This window comes from Oryzias latipes, chromosome 13 (genome assembly GCF_002234675.1).
Source record: "Oryzias latipes chromosome 13, ASM223467v1".
Lineage (NCBI taxonomy): Eukaryota > Metazoa > Chordata > Actinopteri > Beloniformes > Adrianichthyidae > Oryzias > Oryzias latipes.
The window spans coordinates 14,674,195-14,700,906 of record NC_019871.2 but is presented as its reverse complement, the minus strand read 5'-3'; the positions used below and the strand labels follow the sequence as shown (position 1 = coordinate 14,700,906).

Here is a 26,712-nt window from a genome sequence, read left to right as displayed (position 1 = left end):
TGCCGCTCTGATTATGTTTGACTCATGCACGAATAAATAATAATAAAATGACATAAATCTTTGGAATAAATCTAGGTTAAGTCCAGGATTATGGCATGACCTGCTGACCAAACCAAAAATGGAGGAAACTTCAATGGAAGCTTGAAGAAAGCACAAGGAAGCTCCAGGTGGAACTATGATCACTTCCCACAAACTGGTCATGTTGCTGAAATAGAGACTTGAAATGCCAATTACTTTGTTCCAATGACTGCAAGAAAGACTTTAAAAGAAAAACCAAGAAAATTTTCTGATGTTAGGAGGAATCATTTGTTCTGTTTCACACCAACCTCTGACACAAGGCCAGTGTTCGGAAATGTATACAGCAGCTGGTGGGCCATCGAGTAAAATCATGTAAGATCCTAGTTATTGTATTCCCTGGAGAAACTGTGGATCTACAGCTCAGAGAAAAAGTATATTTCACCAGAAGAGGAGAGCATGCCAACTTCATCCTTTTCTGTGCAACACCATGACCAAGAGCACAGAAGCAGAGACAGGTGTTTGTCAAAAGTCTTTTGACAAAAGGCACCAAAGGCTATCCAAAGACTTCCACAGGGAAAGCCTTTGGTGCATCCTGAGAGCGTGCAGAATACTGACATAACATAACCTTGATCATCAATAACTTCTTTTTTGTGCCAGTTTCATGCGTAGGGAGCGGTGACAGTGGCTCCTTAGAGAGCACGGGGCTGGGGCAGGGCTGTGTGATGTCCGCTGTGCTTTTTAACCTTGTCATCAAGTGTGCTATGCTGTAACAAGTCAAGGGGCATCAGATGGTCCTTCCTCACACTGCAATAGATTTATTTTTGTTTTCATGATAGAGTCTTATTGCCCATTGAGACATTCTAGAGATGGGGTGATATCAATTTGCCATTCAGGCTGCATCGGAACAGTGATGTCAGTCAATGTGAAAAATGAGTCGCCATCTCTCAAGTAAACTCAACAAAACAAAGACTGTCTTCTGGAGCGTAGACTGCTTATGGATGCACAGCGCAGTGAGTGGAAGCCATTACAGAGCTGCGTTATGTCTGAATTCAACAAACAACGAGCGTCCAAAAGCCTCTGGAGAACAACAGGCATCATGCACTGCCTTGAACAGGTAAATCCCATCTGCCCCTACGGACAGAGAACACTGACAACCTGCAGATGCACTGGTGCTAAAGGTCAACTGGCAACAAAATTACCAAGTAAGCGAAGCTCCATCATAAAGCCTAAGAGCTTCACATGAAGAAGATCAACACAAGAACACGTTGTGTTTTCCACCACTGGCAAAACTGAGAACACAGAAGAAGCTAATGTTTATTTTTATTTATTTTTTTTTGGAGGGAGTTGCACCAAGCTGATGAAGATAAAATTTAGGAAATTACTGTGATTAAGTTGGATCCTCGGGGACGCACTTTTTAATTTCTTTCTTAGCAAAAATATAGAGAACATCTATGGTGATGCTGCTGAAATAATTGGCTCAAAATGCTAGCCTTGTGGTTGCAGTGGAGGAATCTTAAGAGGAGTGATTAACATTCACTTTCTGCTTCTGATCTTTTTCTGTACATGACAACAACATATCCAGCCGATGCTGTGGACAATTCAGGTGAAGTGTGGAAACCACTTCACCTGAATTGTGCCAAACTTTGCAATGTGTGATTTGTCATTCGGGGGTGGTGGTGGTGGGGGGGGGGGGGGGGGGTACATCAAACTTCTCATTAAACCTAAACTTACAGAGGAGTTTTACTTTCATCTGCTCCCATCTAGCATGTTTTATGCAGCAGGACAGCTTGTCTGGCTATTAAAGCATTTTCTGATGCATTATTTGTAATTATGTCTAATAAATTGGTAAAAGTTGGCTGCCTCCTGTCACTATTATGGGCCTAAATGAAACAGTGAGGAACATTAGTGTAAATATTACCAGCAAGCTGCTATATAAACGGGGAGCAGTCTTTATTTTAGCAGTTTTGTTAAGAAATAAATGGTATATTCGTTATTAGTTTAATAAATCCTACTTCTGTGAAAGGTTTAAATATTCCATTTCTTTTCTGGTCTGTATTAGAAAGCTTGTGTTATGGCCATAGTTGTAAAATTTTGTTTCAACATACTGTCCACCTTACTGCGCACCATCAAACTTTTTAATAACAGATGGAAATAAGAGCGACAAAAACTTGACAACGTACTTATTCAGCCCACGTTTCTTTAAATTACAGTTTCTTTGTGAAATGCAAAACCAACCTTAAAAATTTATTTGCTCAGAACATTTCACTCAAAGCTCTAGTTTTACCTTTTTACTCCTATATTTCTTCTTCCAGGGTTTATTTAGAGACATAACATTGGAGTGCACGTGTGCACATTGAACGTATGCGTGCAAGTGTCTGTTTTGATTGGCAGCTGCCACTGACCTGTGCCAGTCAGAGTGCCATACTGCGGGGCGGTGGGGTCGATCGCTACGGAGATGACCTCCGCCCTCATCTACATCCTGCCTTCATTAGCCGAGCCAGGCAAGGAGAATAACAACCCAATAAATTAATAAAGAGTAAGAGGGAGAGCAGAGAGAAGGGGAGAGGTGGGAGGGAGCCAACAAGAAGAGAGCAAGGGTAAAAACAGGAGGAAGGGGTGAAGGAAGGAGGCTCGGGAGAAGGAAAGGTATGACAGGAGGAGCGGTGCAGTGAAGTATGGTAGGCAGGGAGGGAAGAAAAAGAGGGAAAGGCTACAAGAACACATAGATGCTTGAAGGCTCGGAGTGTGTGACCAGCTCAGATAGAAAAAAGAAGCTAATGAATGAGCAGAACAGGAAGCCTTGAGACGATGGCGGGGCTGGGGAAATTGAAAGTGTTTAGTCCTATTGGAGATTAAAGCTACATCTGTTAGAAATTGACTATGCAGTGAATCCTAATCTACTCTAATTTATTTTATCCAGTAACAATTATTACTAAACGCATCTCCAGGGTTGATTTATAAATCTGTCAGGAGGCCTTGTCTTAAAAGGTGCTGATGCATTAGCATCTGTACTGGCTGGGAAAGTCCAGAACACACACACATGTTCTCCATTTGCTTGGAGGGAAAACCTGTTAATGAGTCCAAATCTTCCTGATTCTCCAATTTCTCATTCATGACAGACATGAGGGATGAGAAAAAAATGTTAATAAACTATGAGGTTTAATCAACTGTTTTTACTGGGCACATAACTTGCTCACAAATGCACAGAAATGGTGGTGGTGGGGGGGGGGGGCACCTCTTGAAAACCTCCACTCTTGCAGTAAAAGACAAACAGCAGAGTCCAGCGAAAGCTTGGCTCGTAAATAAATTATGAACAAGTATGTTGCGCAGGATAGACTGTTGGTTAGGAGCTTTCCCAGAAGGACCCCAGTAATGATGCTTTCTCATCTTCCAGCAGAGCTCTATAGCATAAATCATGATCCATTGCTGTGTCTTCATCAGCATTATAGATGGATACAGCACCTATCCTTACACAGAGAGCTTGGCGTTCTTCATTTCTTCTTTTTTTTCCAGTGCACCTCAGTTTTCAGCAGTTAATGCATATTTCAGTCTTATTTGGTGTTGTACACAGCAGCACTGTTCTTCCCTCAGTATTTTTTGTTTTTTGTTTGATCGCCTCCACCTTTGCAGTCAGATACAGCACCAACTTCTGCTTAAACTGGACAGGCATGACTTAATCTACAAAGATATCAGCTTAATAAGATTTTCTGTTAAAGCACATTTATGCTCTTTTTTTCTTCTTTTTTTCAGTACAACACGTGACCTCTGTTTTTGTAGCTGTTCTTGTGTAAAATTGTGAACGCATGCACCTTTTTTGGGAAAAAACAAAGAGCAGTTAATGACAGTCACACACAAAAGGTGTAAAAAGATAATGAAGGAACAATTTACGAAGCAACAAAAATGTGTTTTGTAACACTAGTAAGGCAATGACACATCGGTTAGTAACTATCAGGAAAATGCCTCTCAAAGTAACTGTTTGTTATTTACATAAAGATGAACAAGCTCAGGGAGCATTCAGCAACAATCCAGTGAAAAATAGAAACAACTGTCAGTCAGAAAAATGTAAAGGACCTTTTTTTCAAAGTTGAGTACACTGAGAATCTAAATAAGGGTAAATAAAGAAAACATAGTGAGATGTCTAGTAGACTGACGAGGAGCAGTGAGGAGGTGCAGATGATGTAAGGTCAACAGACAAGCTATGTGGTACCCCCCCCTCCTCCTTAAAAGAAGCTGCTGTTGTAGCTCTGTGACTGTTCAGACAGTTTGTTCTGCTGTAGTCAAACTGGATTCTACATCAGTCATAATAAATGATGGATGACAAATGTGACAGAAGTGGTTAAAAAATCTTTAATGCATAACAATTGTGGAATGCTGACAAGATCACAACTAGATATTTCTCAAAAAGAAAAGAAAACCAACAGTTCCGCTTGAATAAAAAATGATGATGATGATGATGTCTGGTACTAACAGTTGCATCACTAGCATGTTGTCAAAAGACACCAGTTTAAAAATGTCTTTATGTCTTTCAAATGTTTAAAGTGGATATCCCTTCAAGTGATCCGTCCTCAACATCAAATACTTCTGTAGCCTTTGATCAGTAAATAGCCTGACTGAGAATGATGAAGACCTTCAAATCAGTCATTCTGAACCGGAATGCAAGTTTGAGCTGGAGACCAGCATAAACAATATATCTTTGCTTCTTAAAGATTATTAAAAACGTTTACAGACACTACAGTAGACCTATCATCACTTCAGTGATTTTTTTTTAGATACGCATCTTGGCATGACACTAAATATAATCAAAAATCAGAATCTAAATTTACTGTGTTTCTGTGTATGACTTCACAAATGGTATTTGGTTGAAAACCACTTCAGTTTGACAAATCCCACCTCCCCCTCCCACCGCTAATGATAAATGGTGTATATTTAAATTGTGCTTTACTACCTTCCTACAGTCCCAGTCCTATTCACCCACGTGCACACACATTCATACACAGTCCATTCCTTTACAATGGTGCCAACTGTGTAAGAGAATTGGATCTAGTAACTCCCCCCTCCCCCATTACGATCCAAACAAGGCCGGATACAGGCATGGGCAAGGGGGGGGCAACGCCCTCTCAAAAGGTGATGGCCCACAAAAATCCAAAATTAACTAAAGAAATAAAAATTACAAAGCAATAAAGCCCACAAAAAACAAACAAAACAACACAAAAAATTAAAGACAAAAAACACAAGGATGGACAAACATAAAAAAAGATGCCTGAAGCCTCAATAGGACAAATCAGTGACCTGCTTGTGCCTGTCCCAAGCCCAGTAAACATAGTGTCAGGAAGAGCATACTTATGAAACACTTAATATATCAAAGGAGAAGATGGATTCAAGGAGATATTAACTGATTTCTAAGTATTTTAGGGGCTTGGAGGGATATTACACCCCAAACTCTAAGCACATCCAAAAAGCCTGTGTTTAAAGGATTAGATGCAACGGAGAGTTTAGCCGTGACCCCAGCATAGAACCAGAGTCACATTGGATGCAGCTGTCAGGAACTGGAGTATAGGAGGCAAAATGCAGGAAACTGGGCCTGGAGGCAGAAACGTAAAAATTTAATAAATAAACCTAAACAGGACAAAACTGTGCAGAAACCAATAGCAGATGACATGACAACGCAGAACTGAAAACCAGACACTTTTACTCACTGAAGACAATGAACAGAAATGAGGACAGCTGTAAATGACCAACATGAACCTGAAGTGACTGATAGAGACACAACATGACCAAAAACACCACTAACCACTAAACTGCAAACTCCTCACTGCAACAGTATGATAACATTAAATATCATTAAAAATGGCAGCATTCTGGGGATGAAACTTGTAGGATGTCTGTGTTTAAAATACCACCATCTGTATTAAACTTGATTTATGTTGATCATGCATCACATTGTGCCATGATAAATAGCCTCCAGTGATATGATGAAGTGAGTGAACTCATGTTGACAATAATTCATTTAGTAAAATTGTGCAATTCTATCACTTTCACCTATAGTAACTGAGTATTTATCTATTAGCAGTTTATTTTACTAAATTTTCGTTTTTGTTTAAAGGAGCAAACATAATGTTTTTGCTGCCCTTCTCTGACTTTGAGCCCCTGCCTCTCTAAAATCTTGTGCACATCCCTGCTTAACACAGAAGGGTTGGAAGAAAACGGACCACGCTTTGCTGGCTCTGGAGAATTTAGAGTCCTTAATGCTGATGTGGACGGTAAAGAAAATCCTCACATGCACTGATGGATACTGTGCTGAAGCATAAGAAACAAATGACTGTTTGGATGCAAAGATTTAAAAAAAAGAAAAGAAAAAACTTTTCTGTCAGAACTTAAAGAATGATATAAATGTGAAAACTGAGAGAGAGGAAAATGGGATGTTGGCTTCCCTTGAAGTTCGCCTTTACTTTGACAATATCTGCTATTAAACTCCAGACAAAGGAAACTTATGCGTTTGAGTAATTTTTTCTACCAATCTGGGTAGTTAGAGTGTAGTTTACTATGTGAACCAGTGTGAGTTCTGACAGCAGGTACTCTGTGCTCTCTCATATAATAACATGCCTCAGAGACTTTTGAGCGTAACTTGTGTCAAATTTACATTTGCACGGCAGCTTGAACCTGTGTAGACACATTGAAAATAATGAACAGCTCGCGCAGGCGCTTCAGCAGAAATGCAACGAGGCGTTCAACACCCCTCCACTTTAATTCTTTGTTTTCTACCTCATCAAACGATGAATCCCATTTGAAAACAACATGAAACGATGTGTAGTGTAACGTGACTCTGAATGGCAGGATTCTGTTCTTCAGGGCAACTTGACTTTAAAGGAGACGCTCGTCTGAGTAGATTCTTTGGTTTAAAACTGAGAAACCTGAATGACTCAAAATCATGATAGACATATGTATGTCTCATCATTCGTCCAACACGATGTATATTTTCATGGTTTATTGTAAATAAATGTCTTTTTCTAAAGAAAAGGCCTGCTTCAGGTGTGGCTGGAACGTGTTTTAACCAATATCTGGCCACAAATGAGTTAGTATCTTTAGCAAAATCCAGTTTGCATTTTGACAAGAACAACAGCTCAGCTTTGCAGTTACAACCTTTATTAATAAATCTTGTAGATTCCACTAAACAGTTGTAACTCCTTTGGGAGAAGATAGCTGAATAAGTTAGTATAAAATCTACACAGAGCCATAAGAAGAAAACATCTAGTGACTTTTAGTGATATTGTTATCAAACTGGCATTGGCAATAGGCAACCTCTCCACATTCAAATGCAACTTTGTTCCTCAATATCCGACCAAGAAAAGAGCCCAATTTCCGTGTGCACAAACTTCAAGTCTACCTCTTAAAGTTGCAATAAAGAGGTTGTTAAATTAAAATATTTTGTTTTAGCTTTTAAGCTTTCAGGAACAATTCTTCTATAGAATGGAAATGTCTTTTGTTAGGGCCATAAAGTCACTAACATTTAGAAAATTCACTGTGACTTCCTGAAAATGATCCTCAGTGTAATAGATGTTGTGTTTTTTGAGACAAAGAAAAGAATTATTGTAGTTTTATTGGACTGCTAATCACTATAATCTCATTTTTTAAATAAACAAAGATCTGGTTAAAATGCAAAAATCACTAATATACACATATATAAGTCAGTTATTGAGGCTCCTTGGACGTCTGTTTAGTTGGTTACTATGACCAACAGCTTGTCTTTGTTCTGTTTGCAGATGTAGCTGCTTATATTAAAAAAAAGTTATTTTCTATTATAAATGTAATCCTAAACATAGATATATAGAGATGAAGCAGCTGATAGAACCAGGAAAAAAGCTAGAATGGAGCTAATCCTTCATACCATTTTTGCTGTGTTTGGAAAAAAAAAAGAGATCTGATTCATGTTGTTTTCTGTTTCCTAACAGTTACAGTGCTATTTTTGAAATCTTTTTGTCGTTTCATGCACGTTTTGATGTCAAAACAACAAGATAAAGCAGATGATCGAGTATGCAATGAAGCAGAAATTAGTTTAATTGGAAGAATTCCAATTGTCTTATTTGGGATTTTCAAAAGTAGATGACTGCAACAGTCTGATGAACGGGTTTCAGATTCTTTTGTTACATTATCAACTAAATCATAACTCAGTAAAATCACAAATCAGAAACTGATTTTTGATGTGACTTAATGGACTGATTGTAGGTGGCACTGATTTAAAGCAAAGATTTCAAGTCCTCATTTTTATATACAAACAGTAGCTTCCCTGTACGCGATTTTTTTAAAGTTGCTTTCCCCAAATATTCATTCCCTGATAATAAAGAAAGTGTATTTTTCTCCTAGCATTAGTCTTTGTCATTAATTCCATTAGTGTTTGACTCAATGCCAGTTTCTTTTAAACCTATAGGTAGAACCGTAGTTACAAAACAATGAAATTCCTTTTTTTGACGCATCGTTGTGTTTGAAAAGAGCAGAAACAAAGATTGTGCTAGTTAATTTTAAATATTGACATGTTGCCTGTCCCACAGCAGCTGTAGTGCTCAATGCAACACCATTAGAACAGCAAGACCTGCCTGCTAAGGAGGCACAGGTAACAAGCCAGGCCCTGTTTTCTGCGCCGGCTGAGCAGGATGGAGGAGTGTGAGCACCGGGGAGCCGGGCCTGCTGCGCTGAGGAGGAAATTCTCAGGACGATCGATGAAAAGGATTAAGACCGGCTTTGGGGCTCAGAGGCCTGGATCTGAGCAGTATTCTCAGTGGGGCCCATGGGATAGTGGGAGAGGAAAGCGGGAGGGAAGAGAAGAGAAGGGCCAGGGGAGCAGGGAAAGAGGGCTAACCTGGAATTGTCAAGAGGCTGAGAGACCGTCATCCAGGCTGGGAATAGAGGAGCAGTCAGGGTCCCAGTTGACATCATGAATGGCACTAAAACTCTTGCCACCCACTCAGATAAACACCGTTTTTGCCAGCCTGATTGGACGAGATGGAAAACACAGAAAAGTAAGAACAAATTTTAACATAACAAAAATAGAAAAGAAAAAAAACACTGACAAACAAGGATGAAGTAGGTTATCTTGTGCCCTTGCACTCAATCTTTTATTTTCTCCAGGCCAAATCGGTATTTGTCTTCTAACTTGATGAGCGCTGTGCACAACAAAAGGCTCCACTCCGTCTGCCTCCGATGCTTCAAGATTGGTCAGCCCATTCACCAGCTTGCCGCTTTCCCCGGGGTACAGACGGCTGGATCCATGATTCATTTTGCAATAAGGAAAAAAAAAGGGGGGGGAGAGAGAGTGCATGCGAGAGAAGAAACAGCAAAGACCACTGGGAAATTATACGGTGAAGCAGCGTGGTGGATCTGGAATTAAACGGCATAATTAATCAAGCAAAAAAACAAGCACGTTGCTCATACATTTATTATTTGCATTTTTTCTTCCACTTCAGAAGATGTAATCAGCAAATATACATTGAAGCTCTTGATGCTTCTCACAGGGACCTGAAGGGTGAGGATCTGTTTTGACCCTTCAGCTGTGAAGTGGCTCAGATTCTGCACCGCGCCTTGTTTTCCTTGACGATCACCTCCACCAAATGTGCTGCACCTCTAACACCATCTCCACAACAAATTCACATCATGCTGTTGTCTCTGCATCCTGTAAATGACGCCTTCTTCAAAATTGGTTTCACAATTTGGAGCTCTCTGTGGATTTGTTCTGCATTATGCATTGTGCTTGTGTGGGTGTGTGTGTATGTTTGTGTGTGCGTACTTGACCTCATGGAGAAAATATAGCCTCCCACACTTGGATACTCCAGCAAAGAGGCTGGCCAAACAGGAAGTGCTGAAAAAAACCATCTCAATGAAACTTTGGAAAGCGACAACCTGACTGTGGGTCACATGGGCTGCATGTCCTCCAATAGAAATCACTGGAAAAAATATATACTCATTATACAAGCATGGACTTTTGTTTAAGTTTGAAAAAAACTAGCTTTTAAGTCGTGCTTTACTATTCACCTCTGACCAGTTTTGATGTAAGTTTGAGGACATTTTTAATGGAGGGAGGGGTTGCATTTATGTCATGTTCTGAAGCCTAAAAAACCTAGATATTTGTTTATAATCAATGATATCCTCTGAACAATTACTAGTGGCTGGATAGCTTAGTTGGCTGTGTGACTGCTGCATGGGAAACCAGGGTGCGTTTCCCAGAGGGCGCAATGAGCCTCGCCAAGTCTGTCTCTCCCTGTGCCAGTCCCTAGATAAAATACAGTATAGTAATCGGCGTCAAACCTCTGCCAAACCACCTGTGCGACTGGGTCGCTGTGGTGACCCCTGAAGGGATATGCCGAAAGGTGAACAACAATCCTCTGATCGATTACTGCAATCGGTGAGAGCTTCCAGACATCACTCCCGTCTGTCACATTCCAGGTTTAATTGGAATTTTGAGAAAACTTGTTGCAGGAAAGTTATTTTCACTTTTATGTTAAATAAATTCTATCTTTCTGCAAGATTTCTTTTTCTGTTTTTTTTAAATAAAAAAACACTGCAACCCTATTTTTAGACCATAAAAGCTGTCCTCTTGGTGTTACCTCCTGGTACCTTTTATTTATGACTTCATGTTTTGTCTTTTTGCCTTTGGAATTAATATGTTTGGTTTTTTTTTTTGGTTCATTTTAATGGTTAAAAGCGGCCTTCCAGGTGTCTCCTAATTATTACTTCCAATGGTTTGCTCCTTATAATACTTTTTAAAACTTCTGTTTTAAAATATGCCTACTTTTGAAACATGATTGTTTAAATGAAAACAATCCAGCAGCTCACGTTTGTATTCAGCAGTTTCAGCCAGGTCTCTGTGTTGTTGTTTTTTGGCATAAATAATCAAGTTGTTTTCATGATGAAAGCATGTGGCCCTCAAATTGACACTCCCTTTTACCCCTAACATGGCAGACTTCACCATAAACGTTCAAAAATACATATTCGCAGCAGTTTGAAACCTATCACCTTCTGGCTGGTCAATACAGCCCGCTGCTGATGCGCTGTCATCAATCGAGGTATCAATATGGAAATAGCACGGTGACCCAGACATTAATCAATTGGGCTCCTTAGGGAGGGGGGGGGGGGTGTAGCACCTAAAATCATCAATGAGACGGATTGGCCCGGACTCAGGCTCGGACAGTCTGTATTGATAAGAGCATTTCCACCTGTAGCGGAGAGACAGGTCGCATCTGAATTCAATAGCCGCCGCCGCGCGGCTGCGCGCTCCGAGCCCAGAAAGACACGCTTGAGCGCAAATACGTGCCTCGACTCATCATAAGAGCCGTCTCTTCTTCTCCGCGCACGTTTCTCCTCCTCCTCCTCCTTTTCCTGTGTCTCCCAGAACTTTAAGGCCAAGCCTTCACCAAAGAAGCCTCTAATACGGAGCATCACTAACTTCAAATTAAGTCCTTTTGTTCTAATTCGGAGGCTTACTTCCCCGAGCCCCTGGAATTCAGTCAAACCCATTTCCTCCTCCGACTTCAAACTGTGAGAGTGGAAGTGGAGCTCAGCGTAGGAAAGGAAAATCTTCAGATGCTCGTTTCTCGCGTTCATCCGGCTTTGAGCGCGGGATTAAAGTGTCGTCGCACCGCTGACATCCAAGCCTTGACCCAATCAATTAGGTCCAAGCCGCGCGCTCGCTCCATCCTCCAGAGCGCGCGGCTCCTTTTGCGCAGGTACCGCGGGGCAAGTCAGCCGCCTAGTGGCGTGCTTGCAGACGCACAGGAGAAATGTGCGTTGCACGGGGAAAATGACAGTGCGGTTCAATCTTAGGGGGTAAATGGTGAGCATGAAGACGTCAAACTTCATGCCAGTCCTGCTTATTTGATTAATTGTCATTTTTGAGTGTAGTGACTGTTTTCAATCCCACACTTGCCATCAGGCAAAGTCGATGATCCTCACATTCCTACCAAGCCTCTGGCTGCCCTCTCCCTCATGATGCTCCGTAAAGGTTGGAGTTCAAGGGTCATGTTCCTGCGTGCACACAGGCCTGCCCTTTTCATCCCCAATCAGCTGCCCCCCCCCCCCTTTCATGGGCCAGAATGGAGGGATGCACCACAAAGGTCATGGACATGGATTTCCTTTGCTTTGACTCTATGAAAAGGTCAGAGGAGGGCACCATGAAATGGCAGTGAAGCCTTCACACCGGCCTCATAGGCACCGGGGTCCCCTGAAGCATTGCGAAATGGCACAGAGCAAGCCCCTCCGGAGGACACCCGGGGGTCCAGTCCCTCTGAGCAGGATTCTCCATAACAAATAAGAGCAAATGCAAATGTGAACAACCCTTCGGCTCTCATTCGTGGATGCATCAGATCAGACATTGGAATTTTTTTGACCTCCCAATCTGTTCCTTTCAATAAACCGAAGTTTCTTTGATGCCTCACATAAACACCATCAAGTGAATGGATTGATTTAATGCCTGCATGTCTGAGCCACCTTTTGCACACGATTCATTTAACTTTAGTTTTACAAAGCAATTTTTTTTCTCCAATTATTGAGTCTGGAAGTTATCCATGACATTTCTAACTATTGAGGGATTCATTAACGGTGGAATTACTTCAAATGAAAAAAAAGGATAATTACTGCTGCAGGTAATAAAAGATGTAAACAACACATTTGGGATGACTCACTTTTTAACGATCAACACTGTTTAAACTAAAATCTTAGACATTTCCTGCTTTAAACTAACGAAAACTCCTGCAGAATTTACTTTCACAGGTCAGAAAACGAGGCTTCCAAATTCTCATGGATACATTTTTAAAGTGTAGTTAAATAAATCCATCAATGTAGAAACACATTTTCTGTCTTTTTTCCATTTTTTTTATAATTAGGTGAAGGCCCAAGACACAAAAAGTTTTTGACCCCTCATCAAAGTAGAGATCTTTGTCAATTTGTATTAATTCATAGAATATTGGGGGCTGCATAGTCGTGTAGTGAGAAGGCTGTGGTTCAAATCCCAGCTGGGACCTTTCTGTGACGTTTGTTCTCCTCGTCCATGTGCGGGTTTTCTACAGGCACTCTGGATTCCTCCAATAAGCTAAAAACATGGTTTGTTGGTCAATTGGTGTCCATGAATTGTCCCTCGGTGTGCATGTGAGCATGTGGTCCTACAGACTGGCGACCTGTTCAGAGTGTACACTGCCTTTGCCCAACAGCAGCTGGGTTTGCTCCAGGAACCTCGTGACCCAAACAAAAGATACAGCAGGTTCTGTAGAAGGAAAGATGGATAGAGTATTGGGTATGAGACGTAACAAAAAGGTTATTTTTCCAGATCATTTCTAGTCAAGTGTGAAATAAAGACAAAAAGCTCAGCCATTTACAAGATTTGATTTATTAACTATAATACAGATCACATAAGGCCTTGCTGTATACACCATTTCCATCAAGACAAATTATACATGAAGAACTGTTCTTTTTTCTTTTTTACTTTACAGTACTTCATTATTTCACCCCCACTTATGTTTTTTTTTAGAAGCTCTTAAATAGTGAGAGTGTTGGAGCCCTCTTCCTTTATTCAAGAAGAAATCATGCACTATACTGGGCCATTCTCTCATTTGTTCACAAAAAAAAATATATTTAAAATGCTGTGAATTCTTTTTTATAATTAAGATAACGCATAAAAAACAGATTTCAATCACCGCTGACTAAAGGGAAAGTGTGTTAGACCCCATGTCATACTGATCAACCAACAACCATCAATTTGAATGTACTTCTGCTTTTTTTCTTATTTAACTTAACAGACATCGGTCACCATCGTTGCAAGGAAAAACAAAACAGAAGGGTTGCAGCCAATGAACAAAAGTCACATTTGTAAATTTGTTGTTTGTTTTTTTTAAGTTACAACTTTGCTGCTTCACCCCCCCCCCCCCCCCATCTCCCCCCCAGTGCATTTCTCCACAGTCTTTGGCTGCCTCACAGTCAGGTCAGTGTCAGCACACACATACACTGGCCAGCGTTCCTAAACAAGTACCAGTGGTTACCCCTCCTACCTCCCCGTCTCCCAAATAATGATCCCATTCAACCCCCACCATCCCCCCAGCACGCACACACTTTCTGAGCATCAGTGTGTGTGTTTGTGTAATCTGGATGAGCCAACAGATGCACAAGAGGGTAATGACCAGGAGAGCTGGTTCCTCCATTCAATGTTAGATGTTTGTTTGGGATAACTGCTGTCTGGACATCTTTCAAAAAACATCCTGATATTGTGTTGGCTCACAAGTAAAACAGACACACACCATTCCTGAGTCTCACACACAAAAACATAGTCCCCAATGAGGGAAAAAAGGACTGCATGGACTGATCAGTTGAATATTCTTTTGGACATTTTGGCCACTGAGTTGAGACACACAGATGTAATTAAGCATTGAGGGGGGGGGGGGGGGGGGGGCACCTGCTGCACATCTTCACATGCTCACGTCCACAGCCTCTTCCATCAAGCTCACAAGACCCAAAGACACGTGCAAACACGCACAAACCTGCTTTTATCTGGGTTTGAGGTCCTCCTTCAGCCGCATCCTCTGGTTTCTACGGCAACAGCAGGATGGGCCGAGGAATTCCGTGATGCTTCTCTCCAGTCATGCAGATGGATGAATGGACTGTCTGTTCCCTTTGCTGCCTCTCTCTGACCCGACTGGCTCTTTTGCACAGGAAATGAGTAAAGGGGGGTTGGGGGGGCTTTTGTGCGTCATTTTCTGTGTCCATCCAGACTCCATTCATGATTCATAGTGGTTACCTGTTCTTCCCAAAGGTAAAATGCCTAATGAGACCTCCAGCTCTCACTTTAGATTCCAATTATTAACAACATTATCTCAGAAATTATCTGTATAATTATGAAGAGGATTTTTTTCTGTGACTGGAATACACCAAATATGCTCATTTGATTTCCACGAGTAAGTAAGAATTTGAAACTAAAGACAGTGAGAGATTTTAATCAACTGGCTTGCTTTGCAACTAAACAATGGATGTGAAAATCTTCCTCTGAGCTGTTCTTTTGCCCATCCCAGCACACCTTATTCCACTTTTTGCACAGGTCCAAATACCCTTCACAGCTGCAGCCTTTAGCAAGAAAACCACAGTGTGCAACGCCCATGCAGAAATCAAAGTCATCCCCATTTCCCTCCTGCAGATGTCAGTGGTGGACTCCGAAAGAAAAGCTGGGCTGTCAAAGCAGCTTTTCACGTCCATGACAGATCCAATTTAAAAAATGTGCCCTCAAAGTGCTCAGAAAAGTGCTTTTGTGAACATGGTCCTCACTGCGAAAAATAACCGCAGCTCCACTTGTAAAACCGGCACAGCATGAAATAAAGAAACATGGCAGGTAATCATCCAACACTAGAATTATCCCCACTATCTATCCAACACAGGAAAAGGCCGATTAAACCAAAAGGCGTGGATGCAGGTGCGCACACACACACTTAAACACACCATGAAATTGCACACTCACTGACAGAAAGGCCCAAACAAAACACTCTAAAAAAAAAAAAAAAGGAACAAAAAGAATAAAAACACAGCAGGAAGGTGGGGAAGTGGTGGATGAAGATTTCGATTGAGTTAAAAATTCACATTTTGTTTTGCTCTAAGTGTTTACGAGGGACACAGTGAAGTTTACACGACGGGGAAGAGCATCCAAAGCACTTGCAGTCTTTCTTCAATTTGCTGCCCAGCAGATAAGGTCAATTCAAGTGTTTTTTTTTTCCTTTTCTTTCTGTGCTTGGCTAAGTTGCATGGCAAAAGTGGACATTTCCTGTGTGTCTGTATAAAGGACTAACAAATAGGATTGTGTTAGCTGTTTGCACAGAATATCCTGTTGGGTGGGTAGTAGCAGGACGTTCTTGAACGAGTTTTCTACACATGAAATAAAACCAACAAACCCAAAACAAATGTGTTCAAGACGCGCTCATTGATCCACTTCGTCCCGACCGCAGCCCCTCCAAAGTGTTCAAGGCAAAGCGGCTGGTGGAGGTTAATGTCCACTCGGTCCGTCTGTGAGCTGAAGCAGTCCTATATAAGAGTTCACATTCCCTAGATATTTGTTTCTCCTCGAGTTCCTTTAACAGCTACTGGTGATGCATTTCTCCTCTGTTAGTGTTTCTGTGTAGGTTTCACTATGAGGCAAAAGATGAAGTGAGGCTCTGGAACAAAGTCTAAAGTTGTGGGTTCTTCAAAGTTGGTCTGAGATATACGCCCATATTTTTGCAGTCCCTCATAAATGCCCAGTCTTCTCCCAAACATGTGAGCCTGTGCATACTGCATCTTTCCCAATCTCAACTTCACTTCTCACCGCTTCAGATTTGAATTCTTCCTCAGTTTGGTCTTTCCAACCCATGAATCAGTTTAAATGACATCATCTGCCAGCTTGACCCCACCACCCTCTCTGTTTTTCTTGATCCCTGGTTCACAGTGTGTGTTGTTCCGTTGGGGGGTGATGGTGGTGCAAAGAGGCTGGTAGCAGTGTTGGGATTGGGGACTGGGGGGCAGCAGGAGGGGAATGGGACGGGGACTGGTGCTGATGATGGTGGTGGTGGTGGAGGTGATGATGATGATGATGCAGAGGTGGACCGTAATGGGGAATCACTGGGGGGGTGGAAGGCCGAACATATGGTGCTGGGGACAGAGCCGGTGAAGATGAGAGGCCTCCAGACATGCAGGAGTAGGCCGAAGTCCCACCCCCAGACGGGGTGGAGGAGGGGGAACCGGGGAGAGCGTCAGCAAGGGGCTGATTGTAGAAGAAGAAGGCGCACTGGCAGATGAAACTCTCAATGACTGTCTGGTAGGTGCGAGTGGCAGTCAGAGCGTCCATGGTGGTGAAATCTGGCCTCATGAGTGTGGGCCAGAAACAGATGGACAAGTTCTCGCTGGTCATCAAGTTGGTCCTGCTGTGCTGGCTGACCCTAGCAAGCAAAGACACCAAACAAATGACATTCACGTCTGAAAGTTGTTGACATCGAGTTTTTGTTGGCATTCCAAGAATGTCTTTGGCCAAAGAAAGCATTCACTCAGCTGTCACTGCACTGCACGTCATCCGAGAAAGAAGGACAGGCAGGTGAGATCGTTCAAAAACACACAACAAGTGCATTTAAAAACAGTACAAAATACAAAAAAGGAACGTGGCTGTGTGGAAATCAAGGCTTTCAACCAGACAGGTTATGATTTTCTATGGCAAGAAATGGAGTAAATCCAAACATCAGGTCCACTAGGATCCCTTTTGAGACCAACAGCCTTTAATTTGATAGTCGTACTTAGTCCCGAGACGAAAGGATCTGTTATGTTGAATGGTTCTTCACAAATCAGCCTCAAAGATGCATTCCCTTTGTTGAGTTGCCATGTTTAAATGACCCATCAGATCTATCGCGGTCAACTGAGCGACTGTTTAGGTATTTTGCAAAAGGAAAGACAGGAAATGTAAACAGACCCCAAAAAAAGGTTAGAGTTGATGAAGACTATGATGAGCACCCTGCTTCATCATCGCCAGACTAGAGACTAGTGTCTCAGAAAAAAGATTTTTGTATTAAAATATCTAAAATAAATCATTTTTTTCTGTCCCCAGTTCTTCTGAGAAGTGTTGGGATAAAAAACTCAAACTGAGGTCACAATCAGTTATTACTATGAAATGAATCATTTTTCTCACTGATATTTAGATCCAGCAGCCATGAATGTGGCTTTACACAGATCACGAGTGAATCCGAGTTTGATTTGGCTTCATCACCAGCAGGTGGTTTGACTTGGTGCTGCCGCCTCTGGCCCCGCCCCTTTACTCACTTGTTCAAGTGGCTGATGACATATTTGAAGAGCTCGTAGTTCTCCCTGGGGAAGCGCCACAGAATATCCCTCATGGTCTGAAAGCGCTGCTCCCTATCATTGATCTCTGAAAGATGGTGGAGAGAGACAAGAGGTTAGAGGCCAGAGGAAAACGAGACGAAGGAAAAAAAAATAAGAAGAAAGAAAAGGAATAGGAGGGGGGTGACACAGCTCACCACGGCTGAACAGTTTTTCTCATGATGAACATGTTTTTTTTTTTTACACTAAAACACACATTTCTAAAGGACTTGAAATGACACTTTCAAGAGGAGGAACTCCCAACAGAGACCGCACACATTCCAGTGGAGGAACATACCATGCATCCACCCTTAACAGTCTCCTAAAGATTACAGCAAAGCCTTACAAACACACGTACAGAGGGCGTGTTGAGGCTGATGCCAAAGAGGAATGAGTCAGAAAAGCTGACGTCACCAGGCAACACGCTCCATCCCCCTGTGTGTGTGAGCGCAAGAGTGAGAACAGCAGATGTTCTCCTGCACATCACAAACATGATTTACAAGCAGAGAATCGGAGTTTGTATTCCCACAATGAGGTCAGTGTGGATCAGAAACAGATTTGAGGCAGGATAACTTTACACAGCCGCAGTTCCTCCCGCTGCACATCCATCATCGCTCATCAAAAGCTAACTTTGTACAGCTTATTTAAAGGTAACATCACTGTGGCGATGCACACCAGAATCAGCACCGGGTTCTCCCTTTTCTTATTGCTTTACAGAGTAATCCTAAAAATTCTAAACCACATCTGCAATTTTCTACAGACTGTTTTACGCCCTTCTCCCTTTTTCATGCGTCTCCTCCATTGTGGCGGACTGCAGGAGCTTTATCGGGTCTCTGTCACGGATGAAGGGTCTCGCTGGGCCCGCTGAAAAACACACACTCGCACGCACGCCAGCCGAGCTCGCTGAGTGACAGCAGCCCGGCGGAAAGGAGTAAATCTCTGTGGCACTGTGCAAGACTAAGCTACGCTTTAAATCTCCATTCCGGCAGATTACAGGACACAAAGAGGAAAAAGAGAGGAGGGAGCGAGCGGGAGCAGCCTCCTTGATCTAACCTACGACAATTTCCTCATGACTTTATCTAGACATCATTGCACCTGCATCCCTCCATCACCATCTGCAGTCATTCCCACATCCTTCAAAAGTCCCTCCATGCTTTTCCACTCTCTTCTGATTCCATAACAAGTGGCAAATCCAATTTTCCCCACGGAGGGAATTGGATTGTAGCAGCTTGGCTTATTAGTTTAAAGAAAAGTTACAACGAAGGAAAATGTTTGGAAGACAAAATGAAACTCCTAGTGAGGAGTTCCTCCCTGATCCATGCTTCATTCCCAACAAACTCACTGAAAGCCTCCACCAGGTCTGCCTGCAGATTGTAGGGCACCAGAGGTTGAGGGAGCTCGGAGAAGAAGGCCTTCATTGCTCCAGCAACAGTATTGATTGTGTAGTCTTTCTCCACCAGGTCCAGATTGTGGTCTGGCCAGAGAAAGAGACATTAGGAGAAATTCACAACAAATACATGAATACTTCAGCTGGTTTGTAACATTTATAAATGCTTTATCAGGAAATAACTTTTAGGACATCCCAATAAAACTGCATAAAAAAATTCTTCTTTTTTTTTTCATTTCAAATGGAAAAGTTGTTTAACAACCTGTTTTTTCCCCCAGACTTTTTCTATAAATAAATGACTTATCTGAATAGCTTGGTTAATAAACAAACAGAATAAAATAAATAAATAAAGCAGTAGAAAATGCCTAAAGAGTAAATCAGCAACTACTGTAAGGAAACTAAAAAAATAAAGTTTTTTTTCTCTCACTTTTTTTTTTTTTACAACAAAGATAAAGGTGCTAAAAAGAGAGCGAAAGCTCAAGAGTTTGTTTTTTTGGTTGAGGACAAGTGTGTTCAATGTGACAGCATTCAGGCTCAGTGCTTTCTCCTATAATAAGTCATCCATTCTTCAGAAAGGTTTCCGCTGAAGCTCTGAAGACACCTGTGCTGCAGTTTCACCTGTAATTGTCTTGCTCCCATGAGCCTGAAGTAGAGGATGATTAAACACAGGACTTCAAGTCTGATTATCTGAGCTGGACTCTGCTTCAGCCGAGCAGGTGAGCACTCACAGACACGCATGAAGGCCACCTCAACCTACCATACACCTCTTCATTACCCAGACCAATCTGGAACCAATTAATAGCCTGCATCAGACCGACACATGCACAAGTCAGGCTTTTACTCCTCTGATCTTCTTTGGAGTATTCTCAAAATGAAGGCTGAAGGTTCTTAGGGGAGCACTTTGCATTTCTGTTTATCAGAGTGCCATGTCTCGATGTGTGTGCACAGCTTCTGTGGATAAAGAATAATCAAACTAACTGACTTTCTCTCCACTGATTAATCTTAAAGCCGCCGTCATGCTGGCACAGACAGTCCTGATCCTGGAGCCTGATCTTTTGAACTCTGCTCTTTAAATTACAGCTCTGCCAATTTCAATTCTAAAAAATAAAAAATAAAAAAACAGAACGCCTCAATTCAACAATGCGTAAATGGTTCTTGGATCTTTAACTTTAACTTTAAGTGACAAAAAAAGACAAATGCTAAACTGGATATCATGCACATTTTCTTTGCTCACCTGGTCTAACTCATCTAAAGTGGTTTTACTACCCTAAACCCTGTATTTTTGCCATCTGAGTGATAAATGTGTCAAAATTGTTTTAAACTTTAACAAAGATCTGCACAGAGCGTGACGATGTACACCAGATCAGGTTGATCACAGAGCTATTCTGTTAAGCAGAAAGTGAAAGCCAACCCTCATTGGAGCGGAAAGCCCTTTTGACAATTCAGGAAAGTCCAGACTCCTAAAGACAATCACTAAAAAGGCATTTTCTACCCTCTTCTGATGCATGAGTGACCCACCTTGGTCAAATTGCCGCTGCAAGCTCTCCATTTCTGCCTTGTTCCCGCAGACTCTGTAGATGCCCTCCGTGCTCAGCCCTGAGAGAAACAGGAAAAGAAAGGCTCTCAACCTCAGTGTTTTGGGTTTTTTTTCTTCCAGCTGCTTTTTGGGAACAACACAATATAAGGTAATTATAAATTCTGTTAGGTCACATCATGTATACACAGCACAACACACCAAAACAGTGCTGTGAACAGCACAAATGGACTCCGATAGGAAGAAAAAGCAGAGCTATTTCAGGCTGTTGCCGCACCTCCACTTTCCTGTCACACTATTAACAATATTACCAAACCCATAAAGAAGTCCTGCAGACCTGCTAAAAGCATTCAGTGATTCACGAGTGCCCGAGACTAAAAAAGTGAGGTATTTTTTCCTTTGGGGAGAGCAAACACCCCCCTTATTTTAGGAAAGCAAAGTCAATATTTTGGTATAATTTTTCAAAAAAGCAAAAAGGAAAAAAATAAAATAAAAGTCTCTAATATTTGTAGTTGAGCTGAACTCTAGATTGTATGTAGATCCAGAGTACATTCATAAAAGATGACAAAGTAGAATCTAAAATGAATGAAATCCACTCAAAGAAAATGAAAACACCTAATGAGAACAATAATCAATTAGTATTTTTTTTAATATACTGCAAGTTCTTTAGCTGGTTATTGCTTAAAAACCATTTAAGACTTTTAAGAAGACTAAAAAAAAAGAACTAAACCAGAAGTTTGCAATCTGAATAACAAGAAGTTTAGTTAAAGAAGTCCAATAATGTACAGGCCACGTCCCCCTTGACATGACCCAGCTCACAAACTATGCAGGTATGAACCTGGTTAGTCCTCAGATGACCGATCATCTGAGACTTCAGGGGCTGCAAGTAACTGCAACTTTTCTGGTGGGGGTCCCAAGTCTGGGCAAATGCAGAGAGTTGGGTCAGAATGGGCATCTTTCTAAAAACTGAGTGGGAATTGCTGTGCTAAAGGGAAAACACTTCAAGTTCACTTTTACTTAATAAAATGTCTTTAATCTTTTCACTTTCATGACAAAAACCCCACAAGAAACCAATTATGGTAGTATTTAGTAAACATGTTTGGCATAAAACACATAAAAGCTGATTGATAAGTCAGACTATGCCAAAGTCGCACTCAAAGAAAAAAACTTGCAGCATTTTTTGACATCAATATTTTCCTCCTCTCATAGAAAGATAACCACTTGCACCTCCCATCAATTGAAACCTTTATCCTCTCACATTTTGGAGGCAACTGCAGGAGGCAAAGAGAAATCAAAAGGGAGCGAGTGAGGGTGATAGGGAGTGGCAGAAAAAGAAGACAAGAAAGGGAGAGGCAGGGAGGAAATGAGAAAGCTCTCAGTCATGGCATACAACATCGATCTACTCCTTCCACCAATCAATTACCCACAAAAGTGGTCGGCCAGACACTGGGAGAACAGGGATGGGTGGGTGGATAGTGAAAGGGAGTATTGAGGTGGGGAGTGTAAATGATAGGACTGGAGGATGACAAAATCAGCAAGGAAACATGACATCTCGAATGGATTAAGATAAACTGAGGATAGAATAATGTAAATCAAAGAATGAGGACAGATGTGAATAAACTGGAAAATAATGTAGCCAAGAAAGGAAAGAGACATAAACTAACAGGAAAGACAAAAAAAAAAGTGGACTGATAAAAAAGCTAAGCTCGTTAGCTTCTGCACCACACACACATTCAAGCTGTTAATGTAATAAAAAAAAGTCTCAGTTTTAAAAAGCCCTGAAGAAGTTCAAAATGCAGCAGCAAAGTCGAGTGTAGCTGTTTCTGCAGTCAGTGACTGTGTTGCTGCCTGACAACACCAGCTGATCCCACATCAGCTCAGACCCCAGCCTCCTTCTGGGTTCAACAGCCCAGAGGCTGATTTCACAGTTCACCATGGAGACAGCCAGTCGCTGGGTGCTGCCCTTTTCGTCGCTATGGAGGCTCCTACTACCGGCAGATATGTCTGCGCATGCTAACACACATTCATCTCCTCCTCAGCCACGAGTGGTGCGCCCAGCGACTTCCATGGTATGAAAAAACCTGAGCTGACAGGAGATAACAGCAGTCACTTTGGATCGATTTTATACGGCTGCTTTTCTCCAAGCTCACAATGCATGAAAATAACACAAAATGCCACATCCACTCCTATTATTCTCAAAAGCAAAAGGGAAGGAGCTATGAAGCACAAACAAGCAAGACAACAGAGAGAGCATGCTACAAAAGAGGCAACTAGAAAAGCCCACTCAAAACATTTGACGGAGTCGAAATAATCCTGCAAAAATATATGTGATTAGGGTTTACTGTAACATTTACATGGGAATTAAAGCAGCAGTCGCGCTTGCAGGAGATAAGAAAAAAGAATGTAGGTCAAAGCAGCAGATCCAGGGTCAGTCTGTCAGAGCCTATTGCTATCAGGTCAGATCAGTGATAAATTTGTGGCGCTATGGTTTGCGGTGTTAGCGCCGTATGGTAATTTCCTGAGATGGCTATTATGCTCAGAGATCACAACCACCGATATTAGATAACAAAAATCAGACTTATGGCAACAACAATCACAGCTAAGTGGCTAATTGTGCCTCATTTCCCCTTCCAGCCCCATAAATACCCTTTGAGAGTGTGCCGCGTGCGTTGGGGTCGTTTGTGAACGCGTCAGCTACACATATACCATTGTTGCTCAGATGTTTGTGTGAGGTCGTGATTTTAACACATATACAAGCTTCAAAATAAGGCCGGAAAGAGCTAAACACACATGGAAAACAGATGAAACCACACTCTCGGCCCACCTTTTGGGGGGCAGAACACTACCTGGCAGGCCCCTAGGCTACAACACATCCAGACACATGCATGCTCAGCATGCTGGGGAGAGGAAAGAGAGAGAGAGAAAAAAGAGGCAGCACACAACGGGAAAAAGGAGAGACAAAAAAGGAAGATTTAGAAAGGTGACCAAAAGGAAAGTGGAAGAATTAAAAAACGGGTTGGGAAGCAAATTGCAGGAATCAAACATGACAAGGGAAGATGGAGAGAGGAAGACGGGTGGATTAAGAGAAAAACAAGGACACTACTCGAAAGATTGGATAAGCAAGCAATGATAAAACGAGGGAAATCCATTTGTAGGAGCCACTAATACACCCTCATGGGTATGCAGCAGGGTGTGTGCACAATGAACACTAAACCAGACTTTCTGCTTTGTCCAGAAGCAACTGCTTTAACAGTTCCAGTTAACATCTGAACAGGGAGAGGCCAAACCTCATGCCTTGTTATCTGAAGCTTTGCCCCTATGCTCCCACACGCAGGAAGGAGGTGGATGTTTTGTAAGGCCACAGTAATCCACAAATGCAGAGTCTTTAATCGGGACAGAGATTACAGCGGAATGCACTGGCATGTCAGTACGCAACAGCCATGCCGTGGCAAAAAAAAAAAGGCACACATTCAACTTGCGTTATGAAACATAATGAAATTAAATGTTTTGCCATTAGTGTGTACATTAAACCAAAGACATGTTCCTCTAATGGATAGAGGGTATGTAAAATCCTAGCCCAGCCAAGAATAATGAATGTGTGCAACAGACTCTATTAAGGCATTAAAGCTCTCCTCTGGTTTGGTGTGACAGCTGGTGGTATAATGAGAAGCAAGCAGGCAGTCATAGGGCACTGGGGCACCAGAGCAGCCTGGCAGGGGGCCTGGGATCTTGGCAACTGGCTAGCAAGGTTAGAGGAGGCTATCTAAGCACATCTGTGTCCTCACAGAGAAATGGAGTTAGATAATTGAGATACTGACGCATATACTCGATGCACAACATTGTTGTGAGCATACATTCCAGCTAGTCTGTGACAAACAAATCTGTTGTTCCGTTTTGGCGTCATCTCCTGCGAATTTGGAAAAAGGAGGATTTTAAAGCGTTTTTACCACCTGATAAGTGAACAAGACACTAGTTAGACTCGATAAAGATATTAGATCAACTTAGTGCTCCGCACTTTTGTTGGTATAAGATAATAAAGACTGATCACTTTCTCATATTTCAACATGGACATAAAGAACTAATTAGGAATGTAGATGAATTAGGAGCGATAAGAGTAAGCAAGAATCTGACCTAAGTAAAAGATTAAGATAAGAAAAAAAATGCATAGCAAAGGAGATATGTATTCAGTGTAAACAAAAAGTCATTTGCAGCCCACATAGAGACTAACTAAAAAAAAAAAAACTCTTCACTGTGGATTCCATAAACTCTGCACATAAAAAACAAAAACAAAGCCAGCGCTTACCTGTTGTTTCGATGAAGCGGATGCACTTCTCAATAAAGACTGGGATCGGTCTCTCAGGGGTGACCACAGAGGCCAGTGGCATGCCGAAGTAATTGCTCTCAATGGGCTTTGAGATAGAATGCCTAGGTCTAGGTCGTGCTGGTTTCTGAAGGAAAAAGAAATACAAGAGCATTCAGGGATCTAGAATATTATCCAAGACTGCCTTTTCAGATAAATATTCAATTCCAAAAGAATGAAACCATTTTTTAAGAATCTGCTTTTATGTTTCCTGAACAAAAAGACAAACACGCCCTCATGCACACTCATTCAACATTCCTATAAAGTTAAACTGATCAGTGCTCATACGTTCCTGTCTTGAACCCTGTTTTGCGTCTCAGTGAGATCTACATCAGGACTCTCATTGTACTTTGTCTCTTCTTTGTTACCTTTGACATTCTCAGTTGTTTGTGGTCTTCTGTACAGCAGTACAGCATCAAACCCTCCAATCTACTGTTTAACTACCTTCAAGCTCATTTTATTTTCCAGCAAGTAGGCCTCTTTTACACACGAACTGTCTCTGTCTGCCTTTCCAGAAACCTTAAAGCATCAGCAGTAATTGTACTGTGCTTTAATGACATTCAGTGGGAATGATTTGAAGATCCCAGAGGCCTGGATCTCTAGTAAGTCTGTCGACCTCCCCCTGCAGCGCTGCTCTGGCAGACTGGGAGGTAAATCAGGGATGCATGGCTGGATGGACAATGACTGTGGTTGCAGCGCAGGCCTGACAGACAGGGGAGCACCAGAGAGGTGCTCTTTGAGAGGGGGAAGAGAAAAAAAACACCAGCCTGCCCTCTGCTCCAGATAACAGCCACACTGCAATCCTCTAGTCTAGTGCAAAGACTTAACAGCACATACAGGCACAGGCACATCAGCCAAAAAGCCCTTTGTTTTCCATTTGATTTAAACAGTTAAACCTAATATCATTTTGGACTATGCTTTACATACTTTCTTTCACAAGGCCGGTTACTAACTAAATACTCACTTTCATTGGTACAGTGTGTGTGACGTAAAAACATGTCAAGAATGCATTTGTATTACCAGATGTATACAAAAACACAACATAAAGAAAATAGAAACTTTTATAAATGGAGGACAAAAGGATCATCCTGGCAATGACTGGATCACCTGTCTGATTCCAACCACAGTACAGTGGATTTCCTCTGGACCGGTTTTCTCTAATCTCTCCCTTTTGTTTCCCTCAATTTTTTTTACTCCCTACCACTCCTTTCATAGCTGACTAAGGCAGGATATCTTGCCACAGCTAAAACAACAAGCTTGTCTCTACCACTAAAGACACAAAACAAATTCTTATTAAAAGGCATAACAGTGAGCATGTCCACAGACTGGAAGCTGTAGCTCCTGCCAGAGTCCTGCCAAAATCTTTATTTCCGTTGCCTTATTTTTATTTTTTTTTTACAGCTGTGTTTTCACCGTTGCCTCAGCTGCCCCCTCCCTTTTATTTATTGCAAGAGGACACTAGACTGAGTAGGTGACTGAAGAATTTAAAACATTCTTGTTGCTGCCTGAGGAGGCTTCAAACAAAAGCTGCATGAGACGAAGAGGAAATGTTTTCAGGCC

General features: G+C 41.8%; 2 protein-coding genes across 3 annotated transcripts in view; both read right to left on the bottom strand.

Annotated features, from left to right (window-relative positions):
- Positions 1-9,734, bottom strand: part of npas1 (neuronal PAS domain protein 1) — an 89,424-nt gene extending 79,690 nt beyond the window's left edge. For both annotated transcript variants that reach the window (XM_020708259.2, XM_020708260.2), the window contains exons 1-2: positions 9,084-9,734; positions 8,873-9,002 (exon numbers count right to left, since the gene is read on the bottom strand). The gene's annotated coding sequence lies outside the window, so the exon portion shown is untranslated. The remainder of the gene's footprint in view (positions 1-8,872; positions 9,003-9,083) is intronic.
- A 3,633-nt stretch (positions 9,735-13,367) lies between these two features.
- The window catches only part of arhgap35 (Rho GTPase activating protein 35), a 58,962-nt gene continuing 45,617 nt past the window's right edge, over positions 13,368-26,712 (bottom strand). The window contains exons 4-8 of the mRNA XM_004075657.4: positions 25,096-25,240; positions 20,777-20,854; positions 19,214-19,345; positions 17,815-17,920; positions 13,368-16,946 (exon numbers count right to left, since the gene is read on the bottom strand). Of these exons, the coding sequence (XP_004075705.1) occupies positions 16,451-16,946; positions 17,815-17,920; positions 19,214-19,345; positions 20,777-20,854; positions 25,096-25,240 (957 nt within the window). The 3' untranslated portion in view covers positions 13,368-16,450. The remainder of the gene's footprint in view (positions 16,947-17,814; positions 17,921-19,213; positions 19,346-20,776; positions 20,855-25,095; positions 25,241-26,712) is intronic.